Source organism: Crocuta crocuta, unplaced genomic scaffold, assembly GCF_008692635.1.
Source record: "Crocuta crocuta isolate KB4526 unplaced genomic scaffold, BGI_CrCroc_1.0 scaffold152, whole genome shotgun sequence".
Classification (NCBI taxonomy): domain Eukaryota; kingdom Metazoa; phylum Chordata; class Mammalia; order Carnivora; family Hyaenidae; genus Crocuta; species Crocuta crocuta.
Genome location: NW_027528798.1, coordinates 4,902,336 through 4,920,626, shown reverse-complemented (window position 1 = coordinate 4,920,626; position 18,291 = coordinate 4,902,336). Strand labels below are relative to the sequence as shown.

The window sequence follows — 18,291 nt, the reverse complement described above, 5'->3', positions numbered from 1 at the left end:
TAAAAAAAAAAAAAAAAACAGCAAAAAAAAAAAATCTTCTTAGTGACTAGTGAAATTGGACTTTTAAAGGTCTCTTCCACCTCTGAAATGCTGCCATTCTTACACTGCTTCATTCATTCATTGCTAGCATTCCTAAATTGCTGCTCTGAATGTCCTCAGCCTAGCTTTACTATTATGAAGCTCAAAGGTATTAATTTTTATTAGTCTGAAACTCAACTTCAACTCTATAGTTTCTATACTTGTTCTGCAGACTTAAGCAAATCCCTAAAAAGATTAAGATAATTTTCAAAAGCAGAATGATAGGTTCAAAGATGTCTTCAATACCATAGTTCCAAACTGTATTTTTCTAAAGATCTGGGTCCAGAAATAAACACTCATACCAATGAAAAAGCATTTAGGAAAAGTAAACAAATCCAACTGCACTATGTGCAGATTTAATACAATTATATAGACTAGACTGATTCTGTAAAATAGGACTGTGATAACTGAGAAGTATTTGGAATGAGTTATATAGTTCTTACTCCAGTTCTTATCTAGAATTACTTACTTGCTCTTACTCTTATTTACTTACTTACTTACTCTTACACTGTTCTCTATTTCAGCTCCTAGCTAGACTCAAAATTTAAATATATATTCATATATATACAATTATTATACATATGAACACATAAATAGAATACATATTATAGATTACATATATTTGAAAATAATGTATACATAAAAATTTTATTAAAAATGTGCACGTTAGACTTTTATTTATATAATTATTTTAGACTGGGGTAAGGCTTTCAAATTAACACACAATCCAAAACCCATGCAGAAAACAATTTAAATACAAAAAATGTTAAAAATTTCTCTGCAAAAGTCAAATTTATAAAGTCAAAAGATAAAAAAAAAATTATGAAAAAAAACTTACCACAATATACAAATTTCATTTGTATAGTAAGGTCTTAAAAATATAAAAAGCCTGTTCCCAATTAGTTTTTTTTAGTAATTTAACTCATAGTATAAACAACCTTTTACAAAAAGCTTTTCAGATAAAAAAATCTTTCTAGGGAATTCTTCAATATAATTTATTATTATCTACAATTCATTATCTATGTACTTCTAAAATGACAGGGCTAGCTTATTTGGAGGCTTTTTTAAGACTAAAAGGAAAATAAATCCGGACTTTAACTGATTTGTCTGGAAGACACTGGAAAAAAGGGAGGCCATCAAAACCATTCCATATAATGTAGTCACATGCCACCAGTAACACATAAGCATGAGAAATGACCAGCAGCAGCCATTTCCATCAACTCACCGAAATATTGGGGTGTGGCCAGGCTTTGGTTTGCTCCAGGTAAAAGGTGAAGGAACTGAAAGAAATTGGTCACCAGATGAATCTTTCTTTAAAGGATACTGAGATCCAAGGCCATCATCTATTGAAGTCTCCCGGGACGGTGATAAACTCCCTTGGTCATCTGAACAGAGCTCTAATTTTCCTGGTAGTATGGTAGCTTGATCTTCAGAAGTCTTCCTTGTCTTCAGAGGGATATCAGTCTCTAAACAGTACTGAAATGGAAAAAGTGCAGGGCCAAGGCCTGATCCACCCTGGACAGAAGCATTAAGCCAGGTATCTTCTGTTACACTTCCCCTGGGGGAGTGACCAGGAGAAGGAACAGGTGAATGATGGGGTGAAAGGGACCCAGCATAACAAACCTCAGCACTGGAGTGCCGTCGTTTCCCACAGGGGGATGTAGGCCTTGATGAGGGTCCTGAGGCTGGCCTGGGGCTCAGCCAATTCTCATCAGTGACACTAGATCTAGGAGAGTGGCAAGGAGATTGCCTGGGTGACAAGGAGTGTCCAAGTCCATACTGTTGATGCCAGGACTCTTCTCCAGGGCAACCTCCTGGTGAGCCACCAGGAGAAGTCAGAGGGGATCCAAGAGTAAATCGGGCAGCAGCTTCGTTCAACTCCGAATCCACATCGTCATAAATATGTGAAAGAGATTCACAAGAAGATGCATCTGAGAACCAGCTCCTAGAAGAGATACTGCTGGCAGGACTAGGACTAAGGGAAGACTCCCGGTAGGATGGCTCAAGAGGAAGATAGAGATGATCCCTAGAAGGTCTTTCCAAATATTCCCTTTCTGGATCATTTATATTTAGGTCATCTTCATGAGTATCTATTTCTTGATGACAGTTAGGAGAGATGGATGTAATTTGAATACTTGGACACTCAAAGGGTTTGGGACCACCTAATGGGCTGTACTTAGATTCAGGAATCTCACAAGTTCCTTCATAGTTTTTGTGACCTTGGAGCTGAAACGATGGTGACAAAACAGAAGAGTGAGACGGTAATCCATGATGTGGTAAGCAAAGTGGTGAGTTTAAAGTAGATGGAGGTGGATCTACATTAAAGATGTAAATGGATGCACAATCATCTGGCTCAAGATCTATGGGGGGAAAGCAAAACAAAAACAAAAACAAAAAACAGAAAAACAAAAACAAAAAATCAACAAAACAAGAAATTAGAAAATTTAGATGTATATAAATTACTAGATGAGAAAGTAAATAATAATCTAGAGAGAAAAAAGTAGGACATAAAATGTGTACCATTAGCTCCACTAAGAGAATGGTGTGTATGTTTTATTCACATTCAAATTCAAATCTTTGCCAGAACCAACAATGTGTCATTGTTGTTTTTTAAGTAATCTCTACGCCTGAGGTAGGGCTTGAACTCACAACCCCAAGACCAAAAGCTGCATGCTCTATCGAATAAGCCAGCCAGGTACCCCAATGAATGTTTTTAAAAAAAGATATCTGGTTATTTCTGCAGATATATGTAATAATTTCATACTTATATTTTTTATTATATATGTAATGTTTTTCTCTTTTTATTTCCACATCTTCAAAAATGAGAATCATAAACCATCTGAAAATAAAGCTTCTATAAAAGAAATAATCATATCCATAATTCTAAAAAACATTCATAGAATTATAAAATGACATAATCACACAAATTCAGGTTCATCTGGGGCCTACAAGTTAAAACGGAATAAATGATAGAACAAAGTCTTTTAAAGGTTTTTAGTTATAAGCATACACACTACTAAGTTTACTAATGAAAAGAATTACAGACTCAACTCAGACGACCTAGTCATATCAGTTTCCTTGTAGTAGTCCCAGAACTTTTTGTTAAAGAAATTTTTATGATTAACAGATTTTTCCTCCACCATCATACAATAAAGAATTCAAATCTTTGAATACAGCAGACCAGGTTGCAAGAGCCACGTGATCCCACTGGATCCTTTACCTCAACTAGAAAATAACTCATAACAGCTTTTAACTTGTGAGAGATTATTAAAGTAAACCTCATAATGGCAGAACTTTTAAAATGTGATTAGTGGCAGCACCTGGGTGGCTCAGTTGGCTGAGCATCTGATTTCAGCTCAGGTTATGATCTAACAATTCCGTGGGTTCGGGCCCTGCATCAGGCTCTGTGCTGAGGGCTTGGAGCCTGCTTCGGATTCTGTTTCCCTCTCTCTGCCCCTCCCCGGCAGGCGGGTGCGCGCGCTCTCTCTCTCTCAAAAATAAACATTAAAAATTTAAAAAATATGTATTTTTAAAATGTGGTTAGTGAACACATTCAGTAAAGAGTTTTTACATGTACTAAGCAACAAAACCCCTAGGTTTAAACCCTGGCTCTGCCATTCCAGAGCTGTGCAAACTTGGATGAGTTATTTGACCTGCTTGAACCTCAGTTTTCTAAGGCAGCTTTTTTTCCTATAAAATTTTCAAGAGGTGAATATCAACATCAACTAAAACACACAAGAAAATCTGAAGACAAGCAACCTAATATAATGACTAACAGCAAGAACTCACTACATGTTAATGACCTCATCTTTCCCTTTTTAAAATTTAAGATGGGTATGTTATATTCTTTTTTTAACTCTGAAATATTTCCTAATAACATCCTTGAGATGTTCAGAAAAAGGATGTTTCAAGGATGCATCACTCACTCAACTCTCTCACTCTACTTAGTGAATCAAACAAAGTAAGTAGGAAGGTCAAAGCTCCAAAGAAGAAAACCCACATTTGACATTAACAAAAGGGGGAGGAAAAAGCTTTAAAAAAGAAAATGACTGTGGTAAGCATAGCATAACGTACAGAGATACTGAATCACTATGTTGTACATCTGAAACTAATATAACATTGCGTGTCAACTATATTCAAATAAAAATAAATAAACAACAAAAAGAAGAGGTTTGGGGAAAATGGGAAGTGACTTCTAGTGGGTACTGGTTTCTTTCTGGACTAATTTGAAATGTTCTAAGACTGACTGTAGTGATGGTTACACTACTCTGTAAATATTATATGGTATGGTATGTGAATTATACCTCAATAATACAGTTATAAAAATACAAATAAAAACACAGTCTTAAGTGTGTGTGTATATATTTTTAAACTTTTAAGTAAACTCTGCACCCAACGTGGGGCTCGAACTCATTACCCGGGGATCAAGAGCTTCATGCTCTACCAACTGAGCCAGCCAGGCATCCCTAATATTATGTATATTTTATCACAATTAAAAATGTTTTTTAAAACGTTAAAAACATTTCTTCCTTATTTGACTTTAAGAAAATCATAAACAAATGCGATCACCTAACACTTAACATTTTCATGCATATATCTGTCTACATATGTATATATTTTTACACAGCCATGGATCATAATATTTCGGAGGTTTTTTCCCCTAACCTTTTATAAAATTGCAAGATACATCATAAAAGTGCATACATCATATATAGCTTGATGAACTGTCACATAAGACATACCCTATAACATTACCCTTAAAAAAAAATCCAGGGGCATCTGGGTGGCTCAGTTGGTTAAGTGTCCGACTTTGGCTCGCGGTTCACGGGTGAGCTCCGCATCCGGCTCTGTGCTGACAGCTCAGAACCTGGAGCCTGCATTGGATTCTGTGTCTACCTCTCTCTCTGCCTCTTCCCAACTTGTGCTGTGTCTTCTCTTTCAAAAGCCCCTCTTTGGCTTGCTTCCAAGTCATTATCTTTCCACCAAAAGTAACCACTATACTGACTTCTAACATAACATACAACCTTGTCCTTTAATGTTTTTAATATTTTATTGAGGCTTGTATGAAATTCCTAAGCAATTTTCAAGGCCATGTATATAAAGTCAATATAAAGTCAATGACCATAGTTATTTCCTACGTTTTATTTTTATAAATAAAGTAGAATTGAACATCTCTATACATACAGCTTTTTCTCTTTTTTTGAATCCCTCTCCAAGAATAAGTTCCTAAAGGTAGAGTTACTAGATCTTAGGGCACCCATTTTTAGCACTCCCACTATGTAAAGACATTTGTTTTAGAAGATTTGTTTTAATATACATTAGTAGGACACGCGTATCGGTTTTACTTTAGTTTCTCCAATCAGGATGTTATTTTTAATTTTAATGTAATTTATGAGTTAAATGGTTCTGTATGAAATACAATGTTTCTAGGCTGCAAAAACCAGAAAACCCAATTGAAAGTACCTGAAGGGAGGGAGGGTATTTTCCAACATAACAAGAGGTCCAAAGGTAGGACAGTTCCAGAACTGGTTATTTCATCAGTTCAACAAGGTCATCGATAAATCAGTTTCTTTGTATATTCCCATTTTGTCACTTCTGGGGTGCTAACTTTGTGCTGTTCACTTTCCAACCATATATGTGTATTTTGTCCTAAACCAGAAGCAATGTGATCATTCATTTAAAAAATACTTTTTGAGTAGCACTATATAACAGGCATTTTCTAGACACTGAAAACACAAGAAAAGACAAAACAAAGTCCCCATTCTCATAGAAATTCCATTCTACTATGAAAATTAATAAAAGGAAACTTCATTTAAAATGGAGTTAGGAGGCCAGCAGGGGGAGCTCTCACACCCTACAAGTGTGAGAATGCACAACCGCAGAATGAAGGGGAAGTTAGGAACACTCTAAGTGGATACCAGTTTACCATCCTAAGGAGGAAGAAGTTTTTCTCCTCCACAGGCAACCACCCAGCCAATGAGAGGCTGTCACAACTCAGCCAATGAAAAGCTAGTATACTCTAAACTCCAATTAACACCAAAGGACTTTTCCTTTAAAACAGCCTTCCTAACTCCCCCACTTTTCCTCCATGAAAGAACTTTCTTCTCCTTTACTCTCAGATTTGTGTATGGTTTTGCCATTGCTTGCTTGCCTCAAATCACAATTCTCTGCTATTTTGAATGAACCCATTTTTTGCTGGCAAAATAACCAATTGATTTTTTTTTAAGTAGGCTTCATGCCCAGCATGGAGCTCAACGTGGTGCTTGAACTCACCACCCCGATATCAAGACCTGAGGTGAGATCAAGAGGGATGCTTAACCGACTAAGCCAATAAGCCAACCTTACTTTTTAGGTTATGTCAGGTAGTGATACTTGCTGTAAGGAAAAATCAAACAGGTAGAGAGAACAGAAGTGAGAGAAGGAGCCAAATTAATTTAGATAAGGGGGTCGGAAAAGGATTTTCTCCAATATTTGTTAAGATTTTCTACAATATTTGTGAATATTTCTCCAAAAGAATATGAGGAGCTGAGCTGTACAGAAATCTACAGGAGGGGTGTCTGGGTGGTTCAGTCGGTTGAGTATTGGACTCTTGATTTTGGCTTGGGTCATGATCATGCCATTGATGGGATGGAGCCCTGTGTGGGCTCCATGCTGACAGTGTGGAGCCTCTTGGGATTCTTTCTCCCTCTCTGTCTCTCTTCTGCTCTCTCTCTCTCTCTCAAAATAAGTAAACATTAAAAAAAAAAGGAGAAGAAATCTATGGGGAAAACACTGGAAGTAGAAGAAATAGTGATGCAAAGGCCTGAAGACAGAAATTTTGGATTTTACAAGGAAAAGTAGGAAGGCCACTGGGAAGAGAACTGAGTGAGGGGGTGCAGTAAGGGCTGGGGGTAGAGGAGCACATGGCTAGTAAAGTGAGGCCTCAGAGAAAAGGACATTACAACTGGTTTTTATTATGAGATGAGAAATTACTGGAGGGTTCTAAGCAAAGGAGTGTCACGATATGATATATTATAATGTGATACATATTTAAGAGACTATTGTAATAATCCAGGTGCAAAATAATGGAGCATAGGACCTGGGTAGTAGTAGGTTGTAAAAGTAGAAGAAACAGTAAGAAGTGAGTTGTGGGTTTTGTTTTGTTTTAGTTTGTTTTTAAAGTAAAGCTGACAGAAATTAGACTGGATGTGAGAAAGAGAGGAAAATCAAGGATGATACCAAGTTTAGGCCCTTAATTATTATAAGAAAAGTATTCCTAATTACTGAAATGAAGAAGAAAAGTGATTTAAATGTGGGAGACAGGAAATTGAAAATTCTACTTTGGACATAAATGTGAGATGCTAATAAGCTTTCCAAGTGGAGCTATCAATGAGATAGTTCTACCTAAAGTCTCAGGTTAGCCATACATATTTGGGAGTCATTAATCTATAAATAATATTTAAGGTTATTAAGACCAGAAGAGAGGCCCAGGCAGTAAATGCAGATAGAGAAGAAAGCAGGCAACTGAAGCAAAGGAGATTCCAAAGTTTAGGGATCAGGGCGACAAAAATGAGGAAGGAGAAGGGACGGTCACCTAACTGGAAGAAGAACCAAAAAAATGAGGCATCCTAGAAACCAAGCGCTCATTCACTCAACAACTATAATATCATTTTCTAGGAACTGTTCCAGATGCTAGGTATATGAATAGTAAATAATATATAAATAGCTAATATGTGCATGACCCCTACCATCAAAAAGTATACAGTATCAGACGAGATTAACAAAAACACAAATTAGGGGCGCCTGGGTGGCTTAGTCGGTTAAGCATCCAACTTCAGCTCAGTCACGATCTCACATTTCGTGGGTTCAAGCCCTGCGTCAGGCTCTGTGCTGACAGCTAGCTCAGAGCCTGGAGCCTGTTTCAGATTCCGTATCTCCCTCTCTCTCTGATCCTCCCCTGCTCACACTGTCTCTCTCTCTCTCAGAAATAAATAAATTTAAAAAAAACAGACAAATTAAACACTGTAACTACTGCTAAGTGATAGAAATTTCAGAAACTAAAGAAGGAGCCTATCTTACAGAAAGTACAGGGATGGCCTTTCTGAGGAGGTGGCATATAAGCCAAAACCTAAAAGATTAATAGGAACCAGCAAGCAACGAAAGGGGGGTGAGTATGGGCAGGCACAGGTGGAGAACAGAAGGGGACAGCATAAGCAAACACTGAGTCAGATATTATTTGGCTTCTTTGAGGAAGTGAAAGGCTCAATATATGGCTACAGCTAACAATAGAAGAGGGAGAAATGAAAAGAAGCAAAACCTAGAATGATCATGGTAAGAAGTGTGAGTTTATTCTAAGGATAGCGGAAACCATCAGAGAGTTTTAAAAGGGGAGTGACATTTTATATTTGAGAATATAAATTATATTTGAGAATAACGGACACTGCATATCCAGGACCTAGTAAGTCCCTGATGTTTATTAGGTATATAGTAATATATTTGTTAAAACTGTTGTCTCAGATGTCTCAAAGCATTGCAGAGATCTGAATACAAAATTTGGGAGACTGATGCTTCATCTTCTTCCTAAATGTCACCAAAGCACAAGCTCTGGAAAAATATGGGCAGGTGCTATAGTCTCTCCACAATAAATAATTCTAGGTCCAGGTTTCCAACTCTAGAATTCTCAAATTCATGGTGTTTCAGAAATTTGACCATCTCAAGGTTTATTTGCTCTGTTCCTTCAGCCATCAGGGAACCTCACACAAGGATGTGGGAATATATAAATGTCTTAAAACAGTTGGCAAAATATAGCCAAATATATATAGACCAAACCTAGCCTCCACCTGTTTCTACACAGCCTATAAGCTAGGAAGAGTTTTAATGCTTGAAAAAAAAATCAAGTAGTGCTGTTTTATGACACATAAAATGATATGAATTCAAATTCTGATGTCCACAGTTAAGGTTTATTGGAACATATCCATGCTCCTTCACTTACGTACGGTCTATGGGTACTCTCTTACTACAAGAGTTGAGCTGAGCAGCTGTGAGAAAGAACTGCTTCCCACTGCTACTTGGTGCGCTAACAAATTGCAGTGACACAGTTCTAACTTCAGGCATTTTGAGTGCAATGCATACAGATGTATTGCAACACTGTTTTAAACTTACCAGTATACAGTATATAGGATTTATGTCCTATAAAATCAAAACAGGACAGAGAAAAGGGGACTTCAAATTGAAGTCCCACTTCTAAGGCACACTGGAATGTGGGTTATTTTGTTATCACATTAAATGGCAAAGCATTATGTTTATCATTCAACGACATTATGGCTGTGCTATAAGAATACCTTATTCATCAGCATTACTGCAGTAAGTTCATCACAATACATCCAACTCACAGGAAAACAAAAAGAAATATTAGAAAAGAAACCCAGAATACTTTATCACAGCAGGATTTCTCCATAAAAATAACAAAAAATGAGCCTGCAACCAAAAAGCGTTTCTTAATTGCTCATTTGTTAGCCAAGCAGACTCATGGTGATTTATTTCAACTGAATGCAGCAATTGAAGAACCTTGCTCAGAGAAAATAAACGTGTATTAGTCTTTCAGCAAATATGGTTAATTTAAAAACTGACAATGTTGGTAGCAACATCAATAGACAATTACAAAACAAGGCAAGTGGTTTTCAAGTGATTTTCCTTAGGTCCTGATGTGTAACCAGATGTTACAGTTTCCATTCCATTACTATTTATTTGAAGACTCAAGGCAAAACTTAAACTGACTGAAGAATTAGCCTCTATGAATAGTCTGCATGGAACACCTTCGGGCAAGAATACTTTTGAAAAAGTTAAGAAAACAATAGTTTAGTACAACATTAAATGGTTCCTGTTAGGATATATAATAACTGGTGGTGGTGAAAATGTGTATAAGAATACTATGATAATAATACTATGAGAAATTAACCCAAATTAGACAATGTAGAACAAATGAGCAAATTCTTCCAAACACACGAATTACCAAAATTGACTCAGAAGAAATAGGAAAATCTCAACAGACCTATACCAAGTAAAGAGACTGAATTGGTAGCCAAAAAAAGTCTCCCAACAAAAAGTCCAAAACAAGGCATCACGGGTAAATTCTACCCAACATTGAGAGAACATTCCATGAGACAGTATTACCCTAATAACAAAGCTAGACAAAGATACAAGAATACTACAGACCTGGGGTGCCTGGGTGGTTCTAGTAGTTAAGAGTCCAACTCCTGATATCAGCTCAGGTTGTGATCTAGCAGTCATGGGATTGAGCTCCGCATCAGGTTCTGCACTGAACAGCGCGCATCCTGCTTAGGATTCTCTCTCTTTCTCTCTTTCTACACCTCCCCTGCACGCTCGAGCTCTCTCACTCTCTCGCTCTCTCTCAAAATAAATAAATAAACTTAAAAAATACTATGGACCCAATCCCTTATGAATACAGACACAAAAATCGTCAACAAAATACTAGCAAACCAAACCTAACAGCACATATTTTTAATGGAATTTAGCCCAGGAATACGAGGGTGATTTGATATTTGAAAATTAATTACTAGAATGAAGGGAAAAAAACACACTATCTAAACTGATATGGAAAAAACATTTTACAAAATTCAACACTTGTTCATGATAAATGAAAAAAAAAAACCTAGCAAACTAGGAATAGAAGGGAACTTCCTTAAAATGATCAAGCGATTTATGAAAACCCCACAATTAACATCATACTTATTAGTGAAAAATTGAAAGCTTTCTCCTTAAGATCAAGAACAAGACAACAATGCCACTTTCATCAGTGCTATCCAACTTTGCACTGCAAGTCCTAGCCAAAGCAATTAGGCAATAAAAAGAAATAAAAGACATCCAAATTGGAAAGGAAGAAGTAAAACTATCTCTTTGCAGATGGCATGATTCTATATATAGAAAATCTCAACACAATCCACAAAACACAACTAGAGCTAATAAACAAATTCAGGAAAGTTGCAAGGCAGAATATCAACACATAAAATTCCGCTGTGCCTCAACACACTGACAAGGAACAATCCAAAAAGTAAATTAAGAAAATAATTCTACTTACAACAACCTCCAAAAGAATACAATACTTAGGAATAAATTTACATGTACAATAAAAACTGCAAAATATTGCTAAAAGAAATTAAGGAACTAAATAAATGGTAAGAATTCCGCCCCCCCTTTTTTTTGACAAAGTGAGACAGCATGTGCAGGGGAGGGGCAGAGGGGAGAGAGACAGAATCCCAAGCAGACTACATGTTCAGCACAGAGCCTGACATGGGGCTAGATCCCAAGTCCATGAAATTATGACCCAAGCTGAAATCAAGAGTCAGATGCTTACCCAACTGAGCTACCCAGGTATCCCAGTGGTAAGAATTCCCTTGTTCGGGAATTGGAAGATTTAATATTCTTGACGCAGAAATATCCCACAAAGCAATCTACAGTCAATGCAATCTCTACCAAAATTTCAATGGCTTTTTCTGCAAAATCAAGAAGACTACGCCTCAAATTTATATGGAACTGAAAGAGGCCCAGAACTGCCTCTTTGAAAAAGCAAAAGCAAAAGAATTCCCATTTCAAAATTCAAAACTTACTACAAAGCAACAGTAATCAAAACTGTGTGGTATTGGAGTAAGGATAAACATATCCTTCCAGACTAATGGAAGATAACAGAGTCCAGAAATAAACCCAAATATCTATGGCCAATTTGAATTTTTAAGATCATTAAATAGGAAGAGAGGGGTGCCTGGGTGGCTTAGTTGGTTAAGTGTCCGACTTTCGCTCAGGTCATGATCTCGCGGTTCATGGGTTCGAGCCCCGCATCAGGCTCTGTGCTGACTGCCAGCTCAGAGCCTGGAGCCTGTTTCAGTCTGTGACTCCCTCTCTCTCTGACCCTGCCCTGCTCACGCTGTCTCTCTCTCTCTCCTAGAAATAAATAAAACATTAAAAAAAATTTTGTTTTAAATAAATAGGAAGAGAATAGTTCCTTTAACAAATGGTGCTAGGACAACTGGATAACCACATACAAAAGAAGGAAGCTGAATCCCACCTCACACCATAAACATAAATTAACTCAAAATGGATCAATGATCTAAATATAAGAGTTAAAGCCATAAAACTGTGAGAAGAAAACACAGGTGTACACCTTCATGACCTTGGATTGGGCAAAAGATTCTTAGATTTGATATTAAAAGCAGGAGCAATAAAAGAAAAAATGGTCTTCACAAAAATTTTGTGCATCAAAAGATACTATCAAGAAAATAAGGGGGTTTCTGGGTGGCTCAGTTGGTTGAGCATCTGTCCGACTCTTGACTTCAGCTCAGGTCATGATCTCACGGTTCATGAGATTGAGCCATGAACTGGGTTCTGCAATGACAAAGCCAGTGTGGAACCTGCTTGGGAGTCTCTCTTTCCCCCCATGCACATGCACATGTACACTCCCTCTCCCTCTCTCTTAAAATACATAAACTTAAAAAAAAAAAAAAAGGCTCAGCACAGAGCCCAACAGGAGGCTTGAACTCACTAACAGTGAGATCATGACCTAAGCCGAAGTCAGACACCCAACCAACTGAACCACCAAGGCACCCAATAATAAAAATTTTTAAATAAATATTTGAAAAACTGTTCTTGAAAAATGCCAGACTTAACAAGTCCCTCTACAGATGATTTCCTGTAATAATCACATTTTCCCTTCAGAAACTTGATTTCCTCCATATATTACAAAGGGGGGAGGTGCCTGGGTGGCTCAGTCAGTTGGGTGTCCGACTTTGGCTCATGTCATAATCTCACAGTTTGTGGGTTCGAGTCCTGCAACAGGCACGGTGCTGACAGCTCGGAGTCTGGAGCCTGCCTCGGATTCTGTGTCTTCCTCTCTCTCTGCCCCTCTCCTACTTACGCTCTCTCTCTCTCAAAAATAAACAAACATTAAAAAAATATTTAAAAAATAATAAAATAAAAAATAAATAAAAAAGAGGGGTACCTGCATGGCTCAATTGGTTGAGCATCCAACTTCAAATCAGGTCATGATCTCACAGTTCATGAGTTCAAGACCTGAATCAGCCTCTCTGCTGTCAGTGCAAAGCCACTTTGGATCCTCTGCCCGCTCCCCGCCCTCCAAATATAAACAAACATTCTTAAAGAAAGAAAAAAAGAAAAAATCTGAAAATTGACAAGGGGGAAGACAACCCAAATAGAAGAAATTACTTGCAAATAATGTATCTGATAAGGAAGTATCCAAAATATACACAGAACTCTTACAGCTCAAAAACAAAAAAACAACACAATTTTTAAAATGGGCAAAAGGACTTAAACAGACATCGCTCCAAAGAAGATACGTAGATTGCCAACAAGCACAAGAAAAGATGTTCAACACTGGTCATTAAGGAAATGTAAATCAAAACCACAATGAGATACTACTACATACTCACTAGGGTGGCTTTAATTTAAAACAAACAAAAAACAAGTGCTGATGAGGATGCAGAGAAATAGGAACCCTCATATATTAATGGTGGCAATGTAAAAATGGTATAGCCACGTTGGAAAACAGTTTAACAGTGCCTCAAAAAGTTAAACATACATGGGGCACCTGGGTGGCTCAGTTGGTTAAGCGTCTGACTTCGGCTCAGGTCATGATCTCACAGTTCATGAGTTCAAGCCCCATATTGGGCTCCATAATGACAGCTCGGAGCCTGAAGCCTGATTCAGATTCTGCGTCTCTCTCTCTCTGCGTCTCCCCTGCTCGCACTCTCTCCCCCTCTCGAAAAAAAAAAACAAACATTAAAAAAGTTAAACACAAAATTAGCATAGGACTCAGAAATTCTACCTCTACGTATATACCAAAGAAAATGCAAATATACAGTCTTCATAGAAGCTTGTACACGAATGTTTACAGCAACCTTATTCTTAATTCTTAATAAAAGGTAGAAACAATCCAAGAATCCATCAATGCATAAATGGAGAAGCAAATTGTGGTGCATACAAACAATGGAAGCCAAAAAAAGGAGCCAAGTATTCACAGATGGTACAACCTAGATGAACATGAAAAACATTATGGTAAGGGAGAGAAGCCAGATCCTCGCTCCCCCCAAAAAATCACATACTGCATGATGCCTTTTATACCATGTGTACCTAGAATAGGTAAATCATGGAGACAGAAAGGAGATTAGAGGTTACCAGAGGATGTAGGGAGAAGGAAATGAGGATGGTTACTTAATGGGTCTAGGGTCTTTTTTAAGGGGAGATGAAGAAGTTTTGAAACTAAAGAGAGCGGGTGGTTGCACAACATTGTAAATACACTAAATACCACTTAATTGTATACTTTAAAATAGTTAATTGTATACTTTAAAATGGTTAACTGCAGTGGCTCCTGGGTGGCTTTAGTCGGTTAAGCGTCCGACTTTCACTTAGGTCATGATCTTGCGGTTCTTGGGTTCGAGCCCCGCGTCGGGCTCTGTGCTGACTGCCAGCTCAGAGCCTGGAGCCTATTTCAGAGTCTGTGTCTCCCTCTCTCTCTGACCCTCCCCTGCTCACGCTGTCTCTCTCTCTCTCTCTCTCCTAGAAATAAATAAAAATATTAAAAACATAAATAAATAAATAAATACATACATACATACATAAAATAAAATAAAATGGTTAACTGCATGTTGTGTAAATTTTACCTCAATAAAAGCAAACTGAAAGAACGGCCAGAGAATTGAAGACATATATTTGCTCATTCCTTACTGAAACTCCACTAAATGATAGTAAAGGATATTTTTTAAGGGTGTAAGCTCACAAGAACAAAATAACAAAAGATGAAATCATAGCAACAAAACTTTTAGAAGCTGGAATGCAGAACACAGGGTAACTTAGCATCTGAAAACTATGAAAACTGATTTCCAACAAAGAACTCTAAACATTCAGGAAATGAACTACCAGGTACTTCTGGTGAAGGCAAAAATGAAAACAAGATTGGCACAAAATTTAATGAGTCACTAACCTTCCCAATTTCCCACACCACCTCAATTTGCACTACTGGAATACTGTCCCCCTATGCAGGATACGGGACACTTTCTCAAGAGGTAAAACAGAAGGAGAACTGAGAACAAGGATAACCATACTGGAAACAGAGTTGACGAAATAAAAGTCTCTCTAAAACTTGCATATTAAACCCCCCAACACTCTTCTCTCCCTTGGCTCACAGTACAATGTGCTTATATTCTGCAGGCAATAAATGAGATTCTTCTCTTGGGAACCTCATTAGCCTAAAAGAAAAGAAAGACCTACAGTTAATGACATCACAAGGTAACCTAGTAAAAACTCCTACAATGAGGCCTGTAAGTTAACAAATGCCACATGTAAGCACAGAACTGTTATTAAGGTTCGATGCCTCTTTTTTGTTTGTTTGTTTGTTTAAGATTTTATTTTAAGTAACCTCTACACCCAACGTGGGGCTTGAACCCATGGCCCCAAGAAAAGTCACACACTACACTGACTGCGCCAGCCAGGCACACCATGATGTTTTTAAAAACAAGTAGATAGCCATAGATCATGGAATACCTGAGAAAAGCTTCAACAATGAAGAAAGAGGCAAAAAGAGAAGTGGGGGTGGGGAGGAAGGCTATGCAGTAAGATAGAAACCTCAAAAATAATAACAAACCTACCCGGAATAACCTCAGAGAAAAAAACAAGATATTGTAACCTTGAAACAAGAACATGTGCTTATTTAAAGATGAAATAAGAGCCCCTAGAAATTAAAACAAATCGAAGTCTCAAAGAAAAACTGAAAGATCAAGTTGAAGAAATTCTCCAAAGAATTAAGCAAAGAGAAAAATAGGAAATAGGAAAGAACATCAGAATCGGTCCAAGAGTCTCAGAGTTGAAACTTCAAGTTCCAAAAGAAGAGAATAGAAAATGAAGAGTAGGGGCACCTGGGTGGCTCAGTTGGTTAAGCATTCAACTCTTGACATCAGCTTAGGTTGTGATCTTACAGTTACGAGATCAAGCCCCTGGTTAGGATTCTCTTTCCATCTCCCTAGCTCGGCGTGTTCGCATACAAGTGCTCTCTCTCTCTCTCAAAATAAATAAACAAACATTTTAAAAAAAGAAAGAAAGAAAACGAGGAGGAAGAAATAAAGGATCACCAAAGGTCTATTTAGCACAGTGGATAAAAACAGATCCATACTAATGCACATTATCATGAAATTTCGGAACACAAATGACAGAGAAGAATCTAAAAGACTGGGAGGGAACAGGTTATACATGAAAAATTAAGAATTAGAATGTCATCAGACTTCTCAAAAGTAACACTGGATCCTAGAAGGTGGAGAGTAATACCTCAAAAATTTGAGAAAATATTATATCTAATCTAGAATTCTACAGCCAGCAATAATTAAGTGTGACAGGAGAATAAAGACATTTTAAAATATGCTTTCCATTGGAGTGCCTGAGTAGCTCAGTCAGTGGAGTGTCCGACTCTTGATTTTGGCTCGGGTCATGATCCTGGGGGTTGTGGGATCAAGATCCGCATTGGGCTCTGGGCTGACCATGATACCTGCTTGGGATTCTCTCTCCCTCTGCCTCTCCTCCCAGCCCCCCACCCCCATTCATGTTCTCTAAAATTAAAAAAAAAATTATTAAAAATTTAAAAAAATATANGCTTGGGATTCTCTCTCCCTCTGCCTCTCCTCCCAGCCCCCCACCCCCATTCATGTTCTTCTCTAAAATTAAAAAAAAAATTATTAAAAATTTAAAAAAATTTCACTTCCCATTACCTTCAGTAAGCTATTGGAAGAAGTACTCTACTAAAATGAGTGCAAAGTAACCAAGCAAAAGGAAGAAACAGGTGATCCAATACCCCAAAAAGGCAAAGGCACTACTCAAGATGATAGAGGAGATCTCGGAATGACATGTACAACAGCCTGGTTAACAACCAGTCCAGATTATAAAAGTTCAGAAGGCTGGGAGAGAGAAATCTCCAAGAAAATAAAATTGACAAACTAATTAATGTGTTCAAAGTATTGAGATGAGATTAAAGCCACATGAAGAGACTTTAGAAATGAATTAGCATAAAAGTACACAAAACTTTAACAACAATCATTAACTTTAGAAACAATAACAAATTGTACAAGGAAAGAACATAACAGTATACTATAATGACTTAACAATGAATAGCACAATATATAGTCATAATATAAACAATATTAATTTAACCACAATTATGATACAACCACAATGAGGAATGAGAAATGTGCCCATTGTAATTGGGAATGACTGTGTGCTAAAACTTCATTTTCCATAATGGGAAGTCAATAGAAAATGACTAAAACTGAAAAATCAACAACTTGTTGTATGAGCATGTTATCTAGAACTCTGAAAGTAAATACCAAAAGAAACTGATGAAAGGGAAAAAGGTGAGGTAGAGGCAGAGTCAAGGAACTACCTTTATCCAGAATTAGCTTTATTGAACAATTTGATTCCTTAAACAAAAGCATGTATAACTTTGATAATACTTGTAATAACTAAAAAAAGAAATAGTATTCCATAAGAAAAATGAGAGTTAACAAAGCTATTTTTGGGCTAAACTCAAAAAACGATTCAGAAACTTGTAAAGGAAAACAGAACTGCAAAAAATGAGTAATTTTATTGGGGTCCCTGGGTGGCTCAGCCTGTTAAGCATCTGACTTCCGCTCAGGTCATGACCTCATGGTTCACAGGTTCAAGCCCCACATCGGGCTCTGTGCTAACAGCTCAGCCTGGAGCCTGCTTCAGATTCTTTGTCTCCCTCCCTCTCTGCCCCTCTCCTGCTGGCACTCTGTCTCTTAAAAGTGAATAAACATTAAAAATACAAAACAAAACCCACAAACACCACTGACTCTGGAGTCAAATATACCACAGAATCAAGCTAATTAATCTGTCTGAGTTTCAATTCCCTTATCAGCAGATAAGGATAGTATCTACACTGAAAGGTTGTTGTAAGGATTTTAGACCATCTGTATCAATACCTATCATTGTATCTGGAACAGATATCAAGTAAATGTTTATATATAAACAATATATGTTGAATACATGTATAACATTTAACAGAACAGGAGCAAATCTGGTTCTTAAATAATCTGCTATTACTACTGACTGTAATTTTTAAGTCAACAATAGCATTGCATTACTTAAAAAATAGCATATTATCAGAGAATAATAAAAGCATAATATATGAACTTTAAATTT

General features: G+C 37.2%; 1 protein-coding gene across 3 annotated transcripts in view; it reads right to left on the bottom strand.

Moving 5' to 3' along the window:
• Positions 1-18,291, bottom strand: part of NFATC3 (nuclear factor of activated T cells 3) — a 135,955-nt gene that overhangs the window by 95,332 nt on the left and 22,332 nt on the right. For all 3 annotated transcript variants that reach the window (XM_077755639.1, XM_077755640.1, XM_077755638.1), the window contains exon 2: positions 1,304-2,438. In XM_077755639.1, the coding sequence (XP_077611765.1) occupies positions 1,304-2,438 (1,135 nt within the window). The remainder of the gene's footprint in view (positions 1-1,303; positions 2,439-18,291) is intronic.